Source organism: Ammospiza nelsoni, chromosome 3 (genome assembly GCF_027579445.1).
Source record: "Ammospiza nelsoni isolate bAmmNel1 chromosome 3, bAmmNel1.pri, whole genome shotgun sequence".
Lineage (NCBI taxonomy): Eukaryota > Metazoa > Chordata > Aves > Passeriformes > Passerellidae > Ammospiza > Ammospiza nelsoni.
This window is the reverse complement of record NC_080635.1, coordinates 63,821,435-63,844,184: the sequence shown is the minus strand read 5'-3', so window position 1 is coordinate 63,844,184 and position 22,750 is coordinate 63,821,435. Positions and strand designations below refer to the sequence as shown.

The following is a 22,750-nucleotide window of genomic DNA, read 5'->3' as shown; positions in this document are numbered from 1 at the left end:
TGCTTTCCCAAAACTTATCCAAGGATAAGATATTTACTTGTTATTAAAAACAACCTGAGAACTTCTGCTGTTTACATAAACATGCCTGAGAACTTTTGTTGTTTACAGAAACAGGCTGTGAGAATTTGCTCCTCACAGCTGCCTTTTACTTTTCCATCACCTGTAAACGATTATGGCATGTCTGAACAAAACTCTATAAGCCATTTCTGAGCAAAATTGTCCAACAGTAGTATTTTTGTTCTTTGACAAAGAAAGAACAGTTCCATAATCTTTTTTTCCAATATAAAAGAAATTAAACATATGAAGAAACCTTTGGACAGATTAAAAGAGCAAAATTCATTAATTTTGGTGAGGAGATAGTTTTCTGTCAGACCCAATGATGAGACCTGGGGCCTTCTGCTTTCCTTTCTGGTACCAATGAGAGTACAACAGAAATTATTTCCCATTGAAGTTGAGTTAGAAAATAGAATTCATTACATTTTTTTGTGTAATCCCACATATTTCTAAGTTTTAATATTAGATGAGTTTAGCTGTTACTGTTTTGTTTTTGTCAGTTTTCAGATTAAGAATTAACACAATATTATACATTGGAGTCCTGATAGCTAAAGATAAGATGATTTTTTAATTATCATAGTATATAATTAATAATAAATATATATATATTTTTTTTTTAATTATATGGTTTTGAGATGTGTGCCAAAATCCATGCAAATATGTTGCAAATGATGGTTACCAATATAACAATAAACAGAGGAACCAGACCAGAGGAGTTCAGGAGCACCCTGCTTGGGTGTCCTGTTTGGGCTGGGCTCTGACAGATTCATGAAGCAAATAATTCTCAGTCCTCACACACATGATGAAACTCATCTCCATAAATTCTTTGAGGCCATATCTAGTGGGTGAGCTGGTTACTTGCCTGTGAGGTGACAGCAGTTCAGTGCCCATGAAGAGCCAAACTGCAGCACATCACAGATGCAAGCCTCCATAGTCTACTATCCCATGCATGGTCATCAGTTCTCCAAAGAGCACTGGGATCACACTGCACTGAGGCATTTTTTTCCCCAGAGGAACTAACAGTCAAAATTTAGGGTGATGTTTGTCCATCTACTGATGACAGAAATCTTGGTGTATTTGGGTGCTTGCCAGAAAACAGAGAAGGAAGGAAGAGAATGCTAATTTTTTAGAGGGTCAGCAGATTCAGCTGCAGAGCTTGCAGATTTATGCTGGCTAGGCCAGTTGATTTGATCAGGGATTGATATCCATCAAAGCTATTACAATAAGAAAAAAAATTAAACAAAAGCAGACACAACCTGCTTGTGGTTTGCAAAGGAAATGGCTTGAATTCCTGTTTTGAAAATCAGCACTTGACATCCAAAGATAGCCCCTCAGAAATACTTGAAAAATTGAATGCTACTGCCCCAGAGAGGAACAGAAAATGCTTGAGAGTAGTAAAGTCTAACTTTGTTGCAGTGACTTTATGGTTTCTTGGTTTCAATTACCTCCAAATCACCCAGAGCATCCTGTCCCTTGTGCCTTGACTTTGCTCTTATCTGCTTTCATTGTTCTCCTGCTTCTCATTTCCTCCTGGGGTGAAGAACTACTTGCAGACCTGATCTCTCAGAGAGAGGGGGAGGAAAGCAGTGGAAGAAGGACTTTCTCAGGAAAGAGAAATTCCACTAGCACTCACATTTGTGTCCTTAATCTCTCACTAATGTGTGCGAATTTCCACTCAGTAGTTTTTCTTTGGGCATTTTTTTCATAAGTTTAAAATTGGTTTCATAAACCAGTGCCTAGTTTGGCTATTTTGGAAGCTTTCTATTAAGAAAAAGTCAGTTTTCAAACTTTTAAATAATTTAAGTTGGTTAATTTTAATATACAAACCTTAATTTTTAATGTACAAATATGTGCATATTTAATATGATCTAAGTTGTTATCCTAGCTAAACATCTCAGTACTCCAAAATTAAAACTATTTACAGCTTTTCCACTTTTTCATCTCCTGGAGAATAACAGTGATGGGGTTTATTTGAATCTGTGTCTCTTGAAGATTTTCCCAGTAGGAAAAATCTGATTTTCAAAATGAAATACAATAATAATTAGCATAGATTCATCAATGCACTACATTGAAGTGATTTATTCAGATCTGTGAGCCTTCATCAAATTTCAAGAGTCACATCTAACAGTAAATTGGCATCGATTCATCAATGTTGATGGGAGAACAGTAACATAAACCATTACTAAAGTGACTCTAGTTGTGTTTGTGGGAAGAAGAGACAGGTCTCCATCACTGAAGACTGAAACCTCTTATAATTACAGACAGCATGGGAAAAAGAGAGTGCTTAATCTACAAAAATTTCTTTAGTTTGGCTGGAACAGATTTTAAAGAGCTGCACTATATTTGAGCTTGAGTTATTATACTCCATATAAAAGGTCACAGGTTAAAATGTAAGGGCGTATTTCAGCTCTAAATTCCAGGGATTTACAAATGTGTGCTGAAGGGTTTGCTTAGGTCTCTGCAAGGGCACATCCATAGGAGTCCAGGCGCTGTGCTGCATCCACACTCACAGACATTTCTTCTCACCAGTTGTCTGCTTTTTTTGCAATGACTGTCAAAGTGCTGGTAGCTAGTTAGGGTGTAGCTCCACTAAATGGATTTTTCAAGTGATACCTGTTTGAGCCGTCAACAGGTAAGAAGTCAGACACAGTGTGAAAATCATTCATGGCTGGCATCTCAGAAAATAGCACCTCTGTCGTGTATTTCTGGATTTAATTATTGTTTGCTATCTTTTAAAAACAACATTTAAAGTGTGTAAAATGATTGGAAAAGGTCTTCGTTTGATCTCATTAAAAGTATCAAACAATTTAATTTGAATAATTTTCAGTCATGTAAAAGTTTTGGTTAAGACATTTATATGAACAAAAAAAAAGAAGGGTCTGATCTAAATGTTTATACCAGAACTTCCTTAAACTGAGAGTTCCATTACAAGCCTAAAGTCCTCAGTTCCATCCTACAACTGAGTTCTTTGCATATTAGCTGATGACATTATTTATACAGTATACCAGTATTAGAGAAAAAGTGTTAGAGAATGACTTTAACACTCTAACATATGTATTTATCTGAATAAAAGCAGAGAATTACATATTTTTGGAAGAAAAAGAATGACAATGATTGCATGTGATAAAAGACCCCTTCATAGCAGAGGTCTCAATATGAAGGGTGATAGCTGTCAAATGGGATCATACCCAAACTTGTTAGCTGCTCTATTTCTGTGATATTTATTTTTAGGGAATTTATCAACTATGTTGCAGAAATCCTTTTCACTGTAGTCTGCCAATCACTCCTGTCCATGACACAGCTGCCCACAAACAGATAAATCTGTAAAATATCCCCATGAATATGTGAATTTTTCTCCCATACCTGGATTAATTCTGAAGTATTCTTGCCCTTGATTTCATTAACTTGTCATTTTCACTAATTGAAATCCACTGAAACTGTAGGACATCAACAAAATTCCTATCAGCTGAAAATGCTAAACTATTTTCTCCTTTAGATCATTAACTTTTGAGCAAATTAGAGTCATGCTGCTGACTATATTTTCTGGAAGCTGAAGCACCCAGATGTTTCATTTTCATGACATTTAGCATTTAATAAACCCACTGTTACTGGTACTAATTTTTAAAATGCCTTTTCAGCTTTTGTTTTGAAAATAAATACATGACAAAATGCTTTGGTACTTTAATTTTCTCTTCTAGTCTTTGGGGAAGATTCCAAAATAATTAGCTAAATGATCAATCAGTTGAAAAAAAAGTGAATTTCGAGCTGGATCCAAATGTCCCTATAATCTATAGGAATCTATTAACTGCTATTACATCTGCCCAGAGATGATAAATCACTTGGCAAGGCATTAATAGGAAAAAACTCTCTTGACAATAAACTAAAAAGTGGGATGATTTGTATGATTTAAACAGTAAGGGGTTTAAAATCTTAGAAAACGGGTATTTTAGTTTTTACCTTTGACATTGTTTACATTTTTGTGAATTTAAAAGAACTCTTAATGCTATTTGACTCATCACTCCAACTCCTTGTTCTAGTTTACTAATTTTAAGAGAACATGTCATCATTTAAGTTGAAATGTAGGTATGCTAGTATATCTATGTAATCACATCTATGTGTAAGACATCAGAACACTGTATTGACTTTCACACTCAAAAAAAGCCATCAAGCAGTAGTGATTTATTCAGATTTTTTCAAGGCAGACTTATACATATTCACATCAAAGCAAAGGAGGCTCAGCTGTTTTGGGGAAGGCTGGCTGTATGACTTTGACAGGAAGAGGCAGATTAGAGAGGGGCAGGGAAGGTTCTCATCAAGTTGTCTTCATCAAGTTGCCTTTTCTTCACTGAAATGCTTCTTCTAAGCCCTAATTTAACAACATGGTACTCAGGACTTCTCCTTTTCATTGTTTCTTTTCTGAAGGAAAAGAAACTCCACAGGAGCTGGGTAGCACAATAAATGTGCATTTATATCTTTGTCATTCAGCCGGAAAGTATGCCTGGAGTATTGATAGGTAGCAGCTTTATTTTCCCATTTCTTTGGCAGGTTCAAAACCAAGAAGACCTCCATTTTCTAGTACCTCTCTTTAGAATTAAAAAAGCAGGTGAATTAAATGCTTCTGTTACCCTTTACCATAATTAAAATTTTTCAGTTTGGTGATTCAGTATCAAAAAAGATTGCTTTTTCTTCTAACTGGAGCTTAATGTGGGATTAATGGGAAAACAAATTAATTTCTGAGCAAAATTTAGCACAAAAAATGAAAAAAAAAATAGAATTATGAAAGCAAATATCACACTGAACAGGAAGAAACTTCTTATTACCTCTGCTACTGCCCAAATACAGCCGTTTCCAGATTCAGCCACCAGCCATACTATCTAATACAATTTTGTTGGTGACTGGGACAAACCCCAAAGGCTTAAGACATGGGCATGCTTATTACCATTCAGCATTCTGAAAGAAAATTAATAGAACATTTCAGGTAAAATCAAATCTGAAGTTTACCTGTTGGCAGAGTATCTTTTAGAATTGCAGAATGATAAAATGGTTAGGGTTGGAAGGGACCTTAAAGATAATCTAGTTCCAACCCTCCTTCCATGGGCAGGGACACCTTCCACTAGACCAGGTATCTCAAAGTCCTGCCCAGCCTGGCCTTGAACACCTCCAGGGATGGAGAGTCCACAACCTCTCTGGGCAGCCTGTTCCAGAGCCTCACCACCCTCACGGTAAAAACTTTCTCTCTAATATCTAAACTAAACCCAACATCCTTCAGCTTAAAGCCATTCTCTCTGTCACTACATGCTGTTGTGACAAGCCCCTCTTTAGCTCTCTTGCAGGCTCCCTGTAGGTACTGGAAGACTGCTATTAGGTATCCCCGAAGCCTTCTCTTCTCCAGGCTAAACTGCCCCATCTCTCTCAGCCTGTCTTCATAGGAGATGTGCTCCAGCCCTGGGCTCAACTTAATGACTCCCTCCTGGACTTGCTCCAACATGTCTACATCTTTCTTGTGCTCGGGTTCCCAGTCCTGAACACAGTACTCCAGCTGAGGTCTCACTAGAGCAGAGTACAGGGACAGAATCACCTCCTTCGATGTGCTGGCCACGCTGCTTTTGATGCAGCCCAGGATGCAGACAGCTTTTTTCACTTCTAGCACACACTGCTGAGTCATGTCAAGATTTTCATGTACCGGCAGCCCTAGGTCTGTCTCCCCAGCCCTAGTCTCTTTCCATTCTCTGCCCAGCCTAAAGCTGTTTTTGGGACTGCGCCAAACCAGGTGCAGGACCTCACACTTGGCATTGTTGAACTTCATCAGAATGACCTGGGCCCACCTCTCAAACCTGACAAGGTCCTTCTGGGTGTTATTCCTTCCCTCCAGCGTGTTGACCGCATCGCACATCTGGGTGTCATCAGAGTCATCAGTGAACTCACTGAGGGTGCACTGAAACCCACTTTCCATGTCAGCAATAAAGATGTTAAAAAGCACCAGTCCAAACACTGACCCCTGGGGAACACCCCTTGGCACTGCTTTCCATTTGGACATTGCACCACTGACTTCAGCACTTTGAGCATGATCATCCAGCCAATTCTTTATCCACCCAGTGGCCCACTCATCAGATCCACGTCTCTCCATTTTAGAGACATAGATGTCATGTGGGACAGTGCCCTTGTTCAAGTCCAGGGAGATGATGCCTGTTGCCCTTCCCTCATCCACCACTGCTGTAACCCTATCATAGGAGGCCAAGAAATTTGTCAGGCATGATTCGACTTTAGTCATGCCATATTGGCTGTCACCAGTCATCTCATTATTTTCCTTGTGCCTTAGCAGAGTTTCCAAGAGGAGCTTCTCCATGATCTTGCCAGACACTGGGGGGAGACTGACTGACCTGTCATTCCCTGGTTCTTCCTGATCTCCCTTTTTAAAAATGGGCATTATGTTTCCCTTTTTCAAGTCAGTGGGAACTCCACCAGATTGCCATGACTTCTCAAATATGTTGGATAGTGGCATAGCCGCTTCCTCAGCCAGTTCTTTCAGTACCCATGGTAGTATCTTGTCAGGTCCCATGGACTTGTACACCTTCAGGTTCCTTAAACGGGTTTGAACTCGGTCTTTTCCTGCAATGGGTGGAGAAGAAAAATGGAACAACTTAGTTTATTCTTAATACAGAGCAAGAATCAAGCCAAAGGGAACACAAGGGCCACAATTTGAGCAAGAACATATTTTTCCCTTTGAGAATAAGCAATTCAGCCAAAGAAAAAGGCTCAAAGTTGTAAAAAGATTTTATCTAGTGAGTATTGGTAAAAGAGCTGTGTAATAAAAGTGGTATCTGGAAAGTGCAATTTTTACAGTACTTTTCCCAAAGGAAGCATTACTGAACGAATTGCTAGGTTTTTGGACCAGGCAAAATAAAATGTATTCTAAAATTTTTACTAATATCTATCATAATAAAAGACAAAACTGAAAACTGAAGAAAACTCTGCTTCAGTATAAGTATTTACAACAATAACTAACCCAGTCCTTGAGATGTGAGGACTTCAGAACAAATGGTTGTGTGGAGTATGTATCACAAATGACATGTGTACACAAAAATCCATAAACCAAGAGAAAGCCCAAAAAATGTTATTTCATTGTTTAATCAAATGACTAAGAATTCAGCATTGGGAGGTATACTCAGTTTTGCTTACAGGTGAATAATATGACTCCTTATGTATTTGGCTAATTGGGAATTTCTGGAGAACTTCATTCAGGATAAAGGGATAGTATACAAGCTAGAGATCTAGTGATCTTTCAGGTGTATAAATAATACATGTTTCATATTTTCAATTTCCTTTGTATTTCTTCTTTCTGGAGAACTAAAAGGTGGCAGAAATATCCTTTAAGATGAATATTTAGCAAATACTACTTTTATATGTGGTTCCTGCCTAGAAACCCTCATAAAGCATTTTTAATTTCCTTTTATTTTGTCAATTACCAGCCCCTCACATCTTCAATTTTGACACTACTATTCATGTAATACTTTCAAATTTTTTATTGGCTTCCAAATCTTCAATCCCTGCAAAGAAGTGCTACCAATGGCATGTAACTGAGGGAAGTCAGATGCTGACTGTCTTAAGTTCAAAGCAGCTTAAATGACCAGAATTCTTCCTAAGGGGGCAAGTCTCTCATTTCTTACTATACTGAGAGGTGGAAGAAAAGTTTTAAGATAGGAAAGGGAAAAGTGCTTCAGCTGCTCTCCTGAGTCACTGTGTCTTAGCAGATAAAGGTATCTAAAACTGTGCTTACTGAACTTCTATTATGCTGTCCTAGAGTTTTTATCATGGAAAATTTGGCATCTAAACAAGACTACAATAAGCAGTCAGTTGTTGTGTATAAAAAAAATCTAGCTGTGAAGTTCTAGAGTTGGGGATTGGTGGGATAAATTTTTGTGGCAATGTACAATTCACATATATTCTGTCTTGTGTTCTAAATGGTGACCCCAAGCGTGGGACAAATAGCATTTTGTTGATTTTTAGTAGAACATGTATAGGATCTGTGTAACAACCAGCTGTGGTGGGTCAGCCTTGGTTAACAGCCAAATCTCCACCCAGCTGCTCACTCCTGCCCTCAGGAAGAGAAAATAGGAAGAACAAGAATGAGGAAGATCATGGGTCAAGCTAAGGACTGGCAGATTGTTTACTAATTACTGTTGTGAACAAAGAAGATTCAGGGAAAATAAGCTCATGAAAATGTACGGTTTCATGATTTGGATAGTGGGAAACAGAAAGGCAAACATTAAATTAACATCTTTCCTCCTTTTCTCAAGCCTAAAGTCACTCCTTCACACCAGTAATGGCTGGCCCATGGTGGTTCCCCTTCACTGTTTTGTCCTTCTCAGGTTCTCAGCCTGCTCTGGCATGGATGTTTCACAGACTGTAGAGGATCTCTGCCCTGGTGTGGAGCAGCTCCTCTTCCTCCTCATCTTCTGGTCTTGGTGCTCCACCTTCTGCTTCTCACTCTTTTTGTTCCTCCCCTCTTTCTCTGTGGCATTTCCAAACCTTCCTTACAAATGCTTTCCCTGGGGCATCACCATCATGGCAGCAGGGCTCAGCTGTGCCCTGAGCTGGGTGTCTTGGAGCCATCTGGAACGGGCTGTGTTCCAGATGGCTCCAAGGTTCCAGGGCTGTGTTCCAGGGCTGCTCCTCACAGAGGTCACCCTGCAGCCCCCACCAGCACCTGGGCACCTGCAGTGCTGTACTCCAGCACAGATAATCACTAAAGAAGACCTAAGTCTTCTTACCCAGACTTTCTGAGCACCCCCTCACTCACTGCTGCGTTAGAAACAAGCCACTGAGAAAAGCTCCGTTTTGCTGGAAGTTTTTAAAATGGACAAAACTGGACTCCAGCTGTGACATAGGTAGAAGTGTGAAACTGAACAGGGACTGAGGGCTGTGGTGGGGTCTGGGGACTGCACCAGCAAGAGTGAACGGGTCAGGCAGCAGTGATCTGTGACCAAAACTTATCTCACTGGTCTTGCTGGAAATTCACCACTCCTGTAGACTTTATCAGGATTTTAGCACCTCAGAGAGAATTGTGCAGGCAAACTGCTGAGTGACACACTTCACATGGGATGGCTCACCAAACTCTGTGGGGCAAAGGACTCTTGAGGCCCAGTGCAGAGCTGAGCAACTGCAGCTGTATCACCTCCAGGCTGTAGTCTGTTTCCCACACCAGATCATCTGCCTTAACCATTGCTGATACAGGCAAGCCATAGTTCCTGTGGGGTGTGGAAATTGGGGATCTCACCATTTTTTGCGCTCTCAGTTTCTTGGTGGCCATTTTCCTAATTGTCTGAACTATAAACTTGTCATTGGAGATCACAGCTTTGTCTGTACTTTTTGTACAGTTGTATTATACATAAATAAGCACTTTGATGAGCATAAATTATTTAGTGTAGATGAAGTCCAACCTTGAATGACTGCAGCAACCATTTGGCTTTCCATATGTCAGAGCGAAATCAATAAAGTGTGTGATAAAGATGGCTAAGTATTGCTAAAAGCCCATTAAGACTAAATACAATGCTGGATTAGTAAGTTTCCCAGCCTAATTGCATCTTTATAATCAGAAGGTTTCTAAAGCTTGCATATGTAAACCCTTGTCCTGCACTTTTGAATTCACAGAACAACATATCACAGCCAATGAAGCAGGGTTTATATTTTTTATTTTCCAAAATATATAACAAACAGCATAAGTTTGTGCAATATTTCAGGCTAATTTTAGTAAAACCATGCAAACCAGGAAAATTTTTAAAGTTTCCAGGTGAATTTAAGGAGAAGAACGCTTGCCCCTCTGAGAGTGGATCTGTTTTTTTCTGTTTTTCTAGGCAATGACATAGATGAGGAAACAAAATTAAATTACTGATTTTACATCACTTATGCGATTGTATTTACTGTTTATATTTCCAAAGCTTTCAGATATCTAACACTGAAACATTCCTAATTGAAGCATTATGGAAATGAGATCCAGAACAAATTCTTGTTATCTCCCATCTCAAATGGGAAGGAAGGATTAAGGCTAACTATAATGACTATAATGAAAAAAAAGTTCCAAAAGACGATGACAAAAATAAAGGCTTATAGTATACATTTTTTTGTCCTGATTATTTGCATTAGATAAAATCTTGAATTAAATGATTTTTCAGAAAGTTAAAAACTCAGTTTTAAGACAGCTTTCACAGTTAAAACCTAGGGCAATAACACCCATCATAATATATACAAAATCACAAATTGGGAATAAGAAGTTGCTGGAAATATAAAAAGAGATACCAAAAGAAAATTGAAGATCATAATTCTACCATCAAAAATTCTCTGTTGGCAGTGCTACCTCCAGACCAGATCTCTCAGGGTCTGTGGGGACATTCACCATGAACACTCATGTTTATGGTGTGATTCTAAGTGGGAATAGCTGCTTCCAGAGCAGGACCTGCTCCTACCTCTTTCTGGTCACCACTGCTTAAACTTCTTGTTGCAATGACAGGTTTTGCAGCACATGACATGTGCAATATCAGAGCACATTAAGACCAAGAATCCAGTTCATGTAAGGCCATGACCAGTAATCAGAAAATACCAACTGGACCCAGCAGTGTAACAGCAAAGCTTTCTGAATTGCAGTAATCTGTCAAAGAATCAGCTGTCCAAAACTCACATGAGTCAATTATTTGAATAAAGTAAAATGGATGGGCAGGGAGAGTGCAAGAGGGAGGAGGCCAATGCTATCTCAGTCTATACTAAAAATAAAAAAAATAATATACAGTTTTTGGTGTGTTCAGACTCAACAAGTAGTGGGTTTGCACAAAGGGGATCATGTTGCTTCAGCAGGCAACTACATAACTAAGGTCACTGCTGTATATTTCCCAGATTAAATGCAAAAAAATATAGTAATGAAATGCAAACAAATAGCAGCTTGCAAAAAGGCATTATTTACATTGCCAGACATAGACTGGTGAGATACCAATTTTCACTCATGTGCCTTTAAATAGATCAAATGCCATCTTGTCTCCTTTTTAGGGCAACAAATTCTTCATTTCTTCATAAATGCACAAAAGAAGGTTGAGGACAAGCACATCTACTTTCAATTCTACTGTAAGCCACTTACAGTAGTGTGCTGTGAGGAAGTTCTTTCATTTAATCTAGTAAAATGAGATACCTAGATTATTCAATGTGTTTAAGTTTCATTTTTTTTCTGATTCTTTGTTTGGGTTTGGTTTTGTTTTTGTTCACTGATCTGAGACAGCATCAAAATCACATAATTACTGCAAATTTGTGTTGCTTTAGTTTCATGAATGTCATCTCACATCCTAGCTTTTCATCTGGCTTAAGCTAAAAGCAACTTGTTGGCTGTTGTATTGTCTCCATTTACGTGGCTTTTGCTGCAAAACAATCTGATTTAGCCATGGAAGAAAAGTGGAAACACTATAATTACTTCATTTGTTTCTCCGAACCTCCATGTTGGTAAAGCAGTGTTTTTCCTAACCTTTGCCATCTGGTTTCACTTTCTCTTCTCACTTAGGGCCTTAGGAAGAGAAGAGCTTGTATTTCACCAACAGGCAGGGCAAACAGTCCATTTAAGTTTCAGATTGAATAGAAATATTCATCATTAACATGACTTGTGGAGTCAACGTACTGATAGTGTATTGAGCTGCTCCGAATAAGAGTGAGCTTCAGGCTACACTGGTCAATGAGACATAAAAATAGCACCAGTCACAGAGCACATTTTCATGACTTAGTGAGGCATTTTCCTGTCAGCAATTTGATTGAACATTAAGAAGAAATGGTTTAGGATTGCAGCTAGTCTTGCAATCTTGCTGATATAAGAGCTACGTTCAACCTTTCACTCCTTAGATAAGATTAAATGGAATACAGACTCACTTCAATGCTGAGCATGTAGGTAAAGAAAAACAAGAGCGAAAGAGGCATGAAAACACACGCACATGCTCACACACACAATCACATCAATGCCTTGTTAGCATTGCAGCCTTTCCATGAGAAACTGGGCACTTTTACATTTCTATCTTTGTTAAACACCGTTCATTACTGCTTGTTCTGCCGCTGCCCCATGGAAACAGTTCCAGGTACATGCGTGCAAGTGGATCGCGTTCCTGCAATGACAAGTACCACTGTAGCTACTGTGGACCTCAGCAGAAAAGATAAAGTGCAAAATGTCAGTGATCACAGGACTCAGTCTCTCTACTGCCCCGGTTTCCTTGTCTTTCTCTTGGAAGTCTTTGAGTGAGTCTTTTCTTCCTTGTTTGAAGGGGAATTAATTGGAAATTGCAGCCCAAATCCATTAGGTCCATTTAGGAAGACACATTGAAAGTAGCGGACAGGAGCTAGGAAAACAAGGAAGAGATGATTAATGTTTATGGTTTCCAAACTGGGGCCATGAGTCTATTCCATGTTCTTTTGAAAACATCTGCATGATTTCACTCCCATTAAGTCAGTTATAACATCACAAATCTCTAGTGTGATCACAAGCCAGGTTTCACATATCAACAAGATTTTAACTAAAAATCTCAATGAGACATCTTGTAGCACAAGATGAGAAATCATGGACAATTTCACATTTCAATACATAATTTTTCTCAGAGTTATACTACTCCTTTTCCCAGAATACTTGCATTTTGGGATAGCTGAGTGTAAGGCCCCAAAACTCACACATATATTTTCTGGTTTTTATATTTCACAGTGACTTTCAGATACATTGAAGAGTTCCAGAAAGACTCATATTTAATTAGTATATAAATAATTTCTATTTTATTAGACTTCAGGTGAATTATCTTTTATTGTGAATAAAGGGATCACAAATGACTGTACCTATTTTCTGTCCTTTCACAGCCACAGATTTTTTCTCCCTTTTAATTTTTGAGTACTATGTATGTGGTCATACTTTCCATCATGTTTTAAAAGCTCTCAAGAGCACAGATGGAATTGATATAATTTGCTTGAAAAGCTGAGTTTTGCACTGTGAGATTAACATTGGCAAGATTTTTAAAGACAGGTATTAATCGATTAGGTGTTTGGGAAAATGGCTGGAGGAATGTTGGCATTGGAAACAAGTCAGTTTTTATTCAGATGGTTTTCTGATGACTTTTTCTTTCTCCTGCTGTTCATGCCATTTAAAAAAAATAAAAATAAATTGTTCCTTGTGACAATTCTAAACTGAGATGGACTCTATGGCTCCCTGCATTATAAACTGAAGTGCAGGCTTTATTTGTTGACTTCCAAGTCCCATTAAATGGTGGAAAACAGAGCAGTGTGTCAGAAATGCTGGTATATTCCACCCAGTGGAATTATCCTCTGTGGTTTTCTTGCCTGACTCATGCAAAGGTTGTCTTTTTTGTCTGAAAACCCACTTTAAAATAAAATTGGAAATTAGATCCTTCTGGATCTAATGACTTACTTTTTTTTACTAAGTCTTAGAATGTATTTTTTCCCCCCAAATTCTCAGTGTTTCTGTTTCTCCGTGAGATGGATCTCAGCTTTTTTTAGAAAACAGAGATAAAGCAACTCCCCTGATTAGAGTTCACAGCCCAAATGTGTAGGACCAAGGTTCTCCTGTGAGGCTTGACAAGCCACAGACTGGGTGAATGTGCTAAGTCCTCCACCACTGACCTTTCTATGTACACACTTGGGCAGAACTAGAAAGCTTCTGAGACATAATTTCAACAAATAGACTTACTCCATTCTTGAGCTAAGAAAACTTTTATGAATAAAATTAACTAAAAACAATGTATTGCCACAAAACCCACTATGATTAAAATCGGTTTTTTTTCGATTGTTTTTTTTCAACAATCTACCAAAATACTTAGTCAGAGATTTTCCAAGCAGATCTTTCAAAAAAATCCCACAAACACAAAATCCCCTAAAATTTAATCACAATGGATGCAAGATTGACAAAGAGAAATTCCTTAAAGGAAGAAAAATGCCAATTAAAAATTCACCTTTTACTGTTAAAAGGAAACTATTTCTGTGGATTTCTTTTATGGATACAAAAATGAAAATAAGAAAAGTCAATTACAATCTTCTTCATGAAGAAGACAAGTAGGGCACCATGCACTTTCTAGCCCAAATAAATACAAATAAATATTTTGTGGGTAAAAAAGTTATTACCCCCTGTGTTTTACATGTTATCAGAATGCAAAAATGCACCTCTTTTTTCTTCACCTGTATTTGCAAAGTTCTGTAAAAGAGTAACATACACAGCTATATACTTGCAAGCATTTTTAACATGGTTAGGTTATTTATGTATTGCAATTATAGCATGCCTGACACCACAGTGTTTTCCAGAAGTGTTACTTGATAATTATTCTAAAACCACTAGTAGAAATAACTGCTGCAATCTTTCATTTGAAAACCTCATGTGCAATCTCTTGCCACTACATTCGTGAAGACGAAGGGAAAGGGCAAACTTAAGGATTTTTGCAACTCAGCCAGCAGCTACAAAATAATTATGTGGCCCAAAATTCTAAATTGGGAAAAAAAAAAGAGATGGAAATGAATTAATTTGAAAAATATTGTCTAGGAATCATGTTTACTTGGAATGTGTAATGCAAATATCACTGTATATTTTTTTATTTGGAATGTTAATGCTTTGTTGAGTTATTTCTATCTGCAGTGGTTGTGAAGTGATACCAGAGTTTTTTGGCTGGTATGTACTCATGTTGATTTCAAAATGGTGAAGTGATATTCAAATGTTTATAGAGCCTATTACTTACCATCTATCTTTAGAAAACATCAGAAAAATGTTGCATAAAGAGGAACCGCAGGAGAAATAGGGATAGTAGTAATGAATTTTGTTAAATTTTCCCGTTATTTTCATAAGACTAACATAATTAGTTTCCAGTTTGTGAAACTTTCAGTGTTGAATTTGGCTGCAGGCTATATATATATATATTGGGGTTTTTTTCTGCATAGATCACCAAATACCCTCAAAAGGTATATATAAATAAAACCAAAACTCCCCAAAACCCTCACCAAACAACAGGGTGTTTTGTTTATTTCCCTGCCTGAAGAGTAAAACCAAGATAGGATAAAGAGTGCAAATGGGACAGGAACAAGAACAAGGAACTAGAAAAGGCAGGATATGTAAAACAGGTTTTAAGGTAAGGAGGAAAAAAACAGTCATGCTTCTTCCAGGATGTGCTGGTTTTGGCTGGGATAGGTTTTGTTTCCTCTGTAGTAGGTAGTATAGGACAATGTTTTGGATTCCTTCTGGAAAAAGTGTTGATAATTCAGGAATGGTTTAGTTCCTGCTGAGCAGGATTAACTCAATCGAGGCCTTCCTGCCTTTCACCCCACCCCAACAGTGCAGGGATAATTCCAGAGGGATAATTCCACAGGGAAATTCCAGATCATATGGCATCCTGCTCAGCAGAAACAGCTGGGGGAGGAAAGAAGAGGAGGACATTTGGAGTAATGGTATTTGTTTTCCCAAGCAATAATCATGCATGATGGAGCTCTATTTTCCTTCAGATGGTTGAATGGAAAGGAGCTTGTCTGTGGAAAGGAGTGAATGAGTTCCTTGCTTTGCTTTGCTTTGCTTGAGCATGTGGCTTCTATTAAACTATCTTTATCTCAACCCAAGAGCTTTGGAAAAAACTTTTGTGTTTTTTTTCAACAATCTACAAATATAAAAAAAAAAGTTTGTATTAATAATTTTTAATTGGATTTCCTTGGAATTAATCCAAAATATTTCATTCTGAAAAGTCCCCATTTTCTTCAAATGTTCTTGTGAGAGTTAGACAAACTAAAGGCACAATGTTTAAGGAGTTTATCCTGATACTAAGGCAATGTTTACATGTGTTTTAAAACTTAAACAGATTCACTTGGTAAAAGATTGAACTATTTTGATATGTTGTAGAGTATGTGGATCTAGTGGCTACACTTATAAGAGAATAAGGTTTGATAAGCAAGGTGTTATGCTTCCAAATGTAGGTAGAGAAAGATGTAATTTTCAGGTTTTGGAAATAGTCAAACTATTAAAAAAGTCTTTTTCCCATACTGTCTTTGTAGATTGTGTCTTATTAATTCTCCCAGTGCAAAACTACTCACTTAAAAAAGCAAATTTCATCATCATTCCATGATGGAATGGATCTTTTCTATTTTAGCTAATTAAACAATCAGAGCTTAGAAACAGACATACTGCAAGTTTCCATATTTTGTAGCAAGTATCTCATGTTTCTTTTATTTATGGCCAATGAATTCTATACATTTTAAAAATTGAACTGTTTTCTCTATCATATTCAAACTTTTAGGTAAAACAAAATCAGCTGTCCATATAGTAAATCTATACAGGATGAAACAGTTTCAGTATTACACTTTTTATTATGGCTTCTTTGCAATTTCTGTTTCATGTTACCCTTCTTAGGCTGCTTTATCTAGCAAACCTCAGCTACAAAACATGCAGATAAGAAATTCATTCAGAAAATAATGATATCTTTGCTACTGTGTCTGCAACAGTGTTATGATACAAACCATAGTCAAGAGAACTATTTGAATTTTGGCATGCAAATAAGAATACAAATACATCCCACACTGCTTTTGCAATTCCCACATTCAATATGAATGCAGAATGTGCCTTTTAAACTGCAGAGGGTTCTCACTTTGAATGTATTGTCTCATGTCTTCAGAGTAAATGTTACCAAAAAGAAAAAAGGAATAACAGTAGGAGAAAAATGTGGTTTAACAGTAGACATATTAAATAGATATTGTTATCAGCTTAAGCAGGAAGAAAAATAAAAAAGCCTTATATGTGGACTATAGTTTAGGATGTAGTTTATGAGAATTAATATAATTACTTAAATTCCCCTTTTGAGTGCTACTGAGGAAACAAAAATGTCAATACTGGAAAAGTGTCATAATGCTTTTTTAAGACATTAGAACTGGTGCTCTTATATGAGGACATCTGGTACCTAAGATGAATTAATTTCTAAAAGGCTGGAGGAAGGGATATTCAGGAACTTTCTCAAAAAAAAAAAAAAAAAAAAAAAGAAAAAAAAAAAAAAAGAAAAAAGAAAAAAGAAAAAAAAGAAAAAAGAAAAAATAAAAAATAAAAAAGAAAAAAGAAAAAAGGAAAAAGAAAAAAGACACATTCCTTTAAGTAATTTTTGCCAGGATGGAAATCAGTCAGAGAGAGAACAGCCACAATGAGTTCTAGAAAGAAAAGAAACAAACAGAAACCCCCGGATTCAAGGAGTATGTGAAGTTGTTTAGGGTTTGTATAGTGGAATTACTAAGTACCTTCCACAGTTACCCAATGAAGTATACAAATGGAGCTTATTTCTGCTCTTGATCTCTAAATGATATGCATGTTACATAGAGGGCTGGGTTCAAGAAATGTGAGGGCTGGGTTAAAGAAATATTGCAAGCGCACTGTCCTGGTGTTTTCAGTTCTTTAGCAGAAAGGAGGAAAGCATCCTATAATAAAATTTAATAATCCTAAAGAGTATAAAGGTGTTCCTGTTTATGTATTACAGTGATTAAATTCTCCTTTCTATAAGGCGATAGCTGTTTTTAATGCAAGTCACCAAATTAAATATTCATTAAAAAGAAAACTCTCTTAGGCAATAGCAGTTTGGTTATTAAGGGAAAATTACAGAGAATGTGTGACAATTTTTTTCTAGTTTGAATCCAATTTCTTCACTCAGAGGCTGTCCTAATAGAAATAAACAATTCAAAAAACACAAAAATTCAGACAATTATAGCATTAGAAACTACTATTTGGTAAGTAATTGCAAATAAAAGAAAAACTTTAACAGCTACATTCATTTACTTGTGAGTGCTTCTCAGGAATGCACTTGAAGTGCAAACAAATTTCAGCAATCAAAACTGAACCACACAGAAGCAAAAAATTTTGTTGCAATGACTTGGTAACCAAAGATGTTTTTCGCTTACTAAAGGGTCAGGAATAGAAGCAAGGAGTTCCCCCTTTCTCCCCTTCTTTTCCTGTCTATTTCAGCCCTGTTATGTAATATTTCAGTAACATTACAGTATGACAAAGTGACCAGACAAAGCACAGGACAGATAGGAAAGGAAAATCATATGGAATCTTTTAAAATATCACAAATTTTTGCCTTCACACTTGTTAAAAAGAAGACTGTAAGTCTCTTTGCTTAGTGGGCCTGTGCAACTTTTAATTACGTCTTAGTTTAATCACATTTAATTGCATTTTATTTCTTCAATAGAAAAGCTGAATGCTGAGGGCCTCTGCAGGAGACTAAATACTGTTTTCTTAGGTTCACAACAAACATGGCCCATAGATACCTGCTATTCAACATATTTGGGTCAAAAATCATATTATTTATTTTTTAATAAATTTTTTTCCACTCCTTCCTTATTGATCATGCTATACAGTCATACTACTGTCATTCTCAGAAATTACAATGCTTAATGGGAAGAAGGATGGGAAAAAGAAGAGGAGAAAACATTTATATGTCCATTACAAATAAACAAGAAATATGACTACCACTTTAAGTCCATTCTATATATCTAAAAACATCCTCTTCAAATGACATTTTTCTAGCATTGTACAGAAAATATATAGACAGGAAACAAAAAGCAATTATACCATGAGGATACTTATCTTGCATCTAATTTTGTGTCTTGAATAACAAAAGAAAATGAAGAACATTTGGAAAGTAGCTCCCAAAGCTCCTTTCAAAGTGTCTGTGATGCAATGCAATTAATTGCATATCTTTGCAGAGACTGTCCAAGTTTTCATATCTGTTTTATCAAGGGGTTTGTCAGATAATAAGTTATTTAATGAAAAAGGGCTAAAGATGTTTGAGGAGCAGAATTAAATACTAGCAATAACATTGTTATTATAGCCATGAGAATTCATATTAGGGGACCTCTGCAGAAAGGTCTGGAGAAGGTAAAATAGATTTATTCTATAGGAGTTAATATGCCTTTTCTCACAAAAAATGCTCAAAAGTGAGAAAAAAACAACCCAGAAGATTGCTCCATAATGTGGAGTGTCTGTGGTCCCAGTTTGTCCCCAAATTTTGCTGAATACACAAAAGAAATCTGCCTTTATCAGTGCTTCAATGTGGAAAAAAAATAGTATAACTACAAAGTCAGTAGTACATGTCTCTAATAACACTATCTTAGTATAAAATATTATGAAAATGTATCTAATCAATTGCACTAGAAAGGCACTCTCATTATAGTTTATGTCATTAGAGGGGAAAATATCACCATATATAAAAATATATATAAGATTAAAGGAACAGAAATGGTTAAGAACAGTTATGATCTGTCACTTGTCAAAGTCAGTGCTCTTTTTGAAACATAACAACAAAGCTCAGTGAATGTGATCTTTGTTCTAAGAAAACCGATTTTGCAATAGGAGGTGAATTTATTATTTCTGTCTTTAACTTGAGTGTGATAGATTACATCTAACAACCATTTAAGGAAAAAAAAATTGTATTTTGTTAACTGGCTTTTGCCTTGTCTAGTAAGAAGGCTAAATGGATAAATGAGCTGTATATTTATGGACTATTGTTACATTCCATGTTACGGTCACTGCACGCAAACCACGTAATTCTCCCGTAAATGTGTGAACATCCCCAAAGTGACATTCCCCCAAGAGTCATTAAAAAAATTCTTTTTGTTAGACAGTAAAACCATGCAAGATGTAACAGTGCAACACGTATGTGACAATGCAGACATTTCCAACAAAGCATAGCAATAATCAGAGCACACAGGCTTGACAATTTTGCTAGCATTGAGTTTTCAAAGGAGTCCTGTGCTGGCGTGATTTGTTTTATTACTGAAACATAGGAGCAAATGGATGAATCATTCAAAAAATTATATATAAGAAGGACCAGAAGTTATTGAACTTTCACAGTGCAACAATAATAATAATAATAGTACAGTGGTTTTGGTGGGCAGCAAAATTGAATTGGATTCTCTTGCTATTGCTCAAAAATTACTGACAGTGTCATGGTAGGACATTGTGTACTGGACAGGAAATTTAGGCATGTTGACATGGCATTGTCTCTGTCAACTTATTCCTATGTCCAGTACATTCAACTAATGTAATTTCAACATATCACAAGTAAATAATTGTTTTTAAATAACTGTAATTCACATTTAAAGATTGGTTTAAATTTTATATACAAACAAATTTATGTGCACAAAAAAGGATAAAACCAAAGAAGAAGGAATAAACAGTCAGGGATCTTTTTATGTTAATAAGAATGTATACCAAGTAACTGGATGTTAATACCATATATTTATTTCACTGTAAAGACATGGGATAGAGAAAGGAGGGAAGGAGAGGAGAAGAGAAAGGAGAGGAGGGGAGGGAAACAGTGTATGATAAGGCAGTTAAGCAGCTAATGAAAGGGAAGTTGGTGTTTGAATGATGCAAGTGATTTCATTTCAGTTATCATTCTAACTGAAATCTTTATTAAATAAAGGTTTGGGGGATTTTAGGATTTTGTGTAGCATTATGTTTCCACACTTGTCTTCCTCAATAACAATTCCTCTGCTGGGAATAGCAGGACTTCTTTTATGACAATTAAAACTCAGTAAAGAGACAGTGTTGAACTATCTGATAAACTTGAACTGCTGGCAAACCCAGGTAGAACCAAATTCACTGTGCTTAACAACAGGCACTGGAGGCATTACCTTCTGGATTTAGCTCTAGCCATGTGACATAAAGCTGGGATGCAATTCAGATTCTGAAGGGATGAGTAACCCTTCAGATGAGAAGTTCCTCTCTGATTTACCATGGAGAAAATATGCTCTTTTCTAAGTGCTTAAGATTAGAAAAGATCAGATCTGTGCCTGCGTGCTACTCACAATGAAAAATGGAGCTAATTTAGAATATCTTCATCCTGAATTTGCACAGTTCTGGGAATAAGGAAAGACAGGAAGAAACTGTAGGCTGTCTTCTTAAAATATTTCAAAACATCTGCTGCCACTGATTTAAAAATTGTATCACATAATTGGGATTTTTCCACTGGATTTCACTATACTGATGATAGTCTGGAAACATGAACTCACTCCAATATCAGGAAGCCTGGTTTCAGCTGATAATTTTTTTAAAAACAAAACCTATGCTGATGAAAAAATATGACAGCAATTACTTTCCTAAAGCTGAAGAGGGATTTGAAGAAATGGCCATTTATCTGAAACAAAGATAAATAATCTCTGACTTGGAAAACTGCTGAAGAATTACATTTTGTATATAACTTTACTTCCACAAAGTATGTAATGGGAATACATAATATGTAATTTTTTCACTTTTCTTGCAATGTGATTTAAGAAGATATGCCAGTCAAACTAAAGGGCAAAATGAACATAACAATGTTCACTAAGATACTAAACATTTATATTCTGTTTGTGGCAAAATTGTTCAGAGACTTATATGGATATATTTTTGCTTCATTTGTCTTGAAATAAATTTTATATATATTTAGAAGTGTTTGGAGCCTTTTAGCTTAGTTTTAAAAAAATGTTTTGACCCAGTTAAAGCAAAAAGAATGAACTCATTGTTAAACAGGCATAAATAACATTACTAATTGGGTTCATTTTTCAAATCTAAGCAAAACAACTTCTCTCTACTGGACCTAAACCAGTGTGCAAAATAATAATTTTTTGCATAGTGGTTCTTCTTTTCCCATAGGCTTGTATGTTTAGTTTCACCAGTCTGGCCTGCATTTATAGAAAACACAGGTATTTCTTTAATAATTTGCTAGACAAATAAATTTTGGGATTAACATAAGAAGGAATCAATTAATGAGTTAATTGTAATAAAACACAGGTTTGATTACTTTGTGCATTTTAAAATTTTGCTTATCCTACAATTAACTTTTTTTCCAAATGTCCCTTATTTACAGGGTTGCTCTCTGTGAGTTTTCACTTGGTGTATTCTCTGGTAGAACTTTTTTTCATAATATTTTAATATAGAAAAGCACTCCTAGCTCATGGGGCACATTATCAAGTGTAATGGGAGAGGTCTAATACTGTTTGTGCACCAGGACTTAGGGTGGACTTCAGCCACTTTGATCAAGATTTAGGTTGAGTACCAGTTCCCACATTTGAAGTCATGTTCACCAAGCAGATCCTCAAAGACACCAGGAAAAATCTCTCCATTGTACACTGCAGAGCTCTCCAAATATTAAACTTAGTGCTGTGCATATGCATGAGCCACATGAGCCATCTCCATACACTACTGGGTGTGCCTGAGAGCACAAAAATTAATCTGGAAATTATTTCACCTGGTAATTATTCTGAAGTATTTTACATAAAGAGGTTTCTGAAACAGAAACAGACCTATCAAATAGATGTCTTTTCTATTAACCTCAGGTACCAATGACTCTTGTATTGATGGATCTGAAATTGTGCAAAATCGAGAGGAACAAGCAGCTTGCACTCCACCTACATTATTTTGTAACTCAGAGGCCCTAGTGCCCTCCTGGAAAATAGAAGCTGTAAAACTGAGGCTTTCCAGTTGAAGAGGGCTGTGAAAGAGTATCATCTTAACCCCTTAGAGGCTGCACAATGACTACAAAGGTATAAAGAAACTATCATTGTCTCTATCATTTTAAAAGCAAAGTACCTACAGCTGCATTTTGTCAAGGGTCTGATGAAGGGACTTGGTCGTACTCAAAACATGTCTGGCAGATAGGAATTGAGATTCAATCTCAGTAATTCCCAA

At 36.5% G+C, this 22,750-nt stretch overlaps 1 protein-coding gene across 27 annotated transcripts in view; it reads right to left on the bottom strand.

Annotated features, from left to right (window-relative positions):
* Window positions 1–4,214: 4,214 nt before the first annotated feature.
* The window catches only part of TRDN (triadin), a 225,163-nt gene continuing 206,627 nt past the window's right edge, over window positions 4,215–22,750 (bottom strand). For 26 of the 27 annotated variants that reach the window (XM_059467562.1, XM_059467539.1, XM_059467542.1 and 23 more), the window contains one exon: window positions 4,215–6,663. In XM_059467562.1, the coding sequence (XP_059323545.1) occupies window positions 5,168–6,663 (1,496 nt within the window). In that variant the 3' untranslated portion in view covers window positions 4,215–5,167. Of the gene's footprint in view, window positions 6,664–9,729; window positions 12,414–22,750 lie in introns of those variants that run through there. The other variant, XM_059467563.1, reaches the window with a different exon arrangement.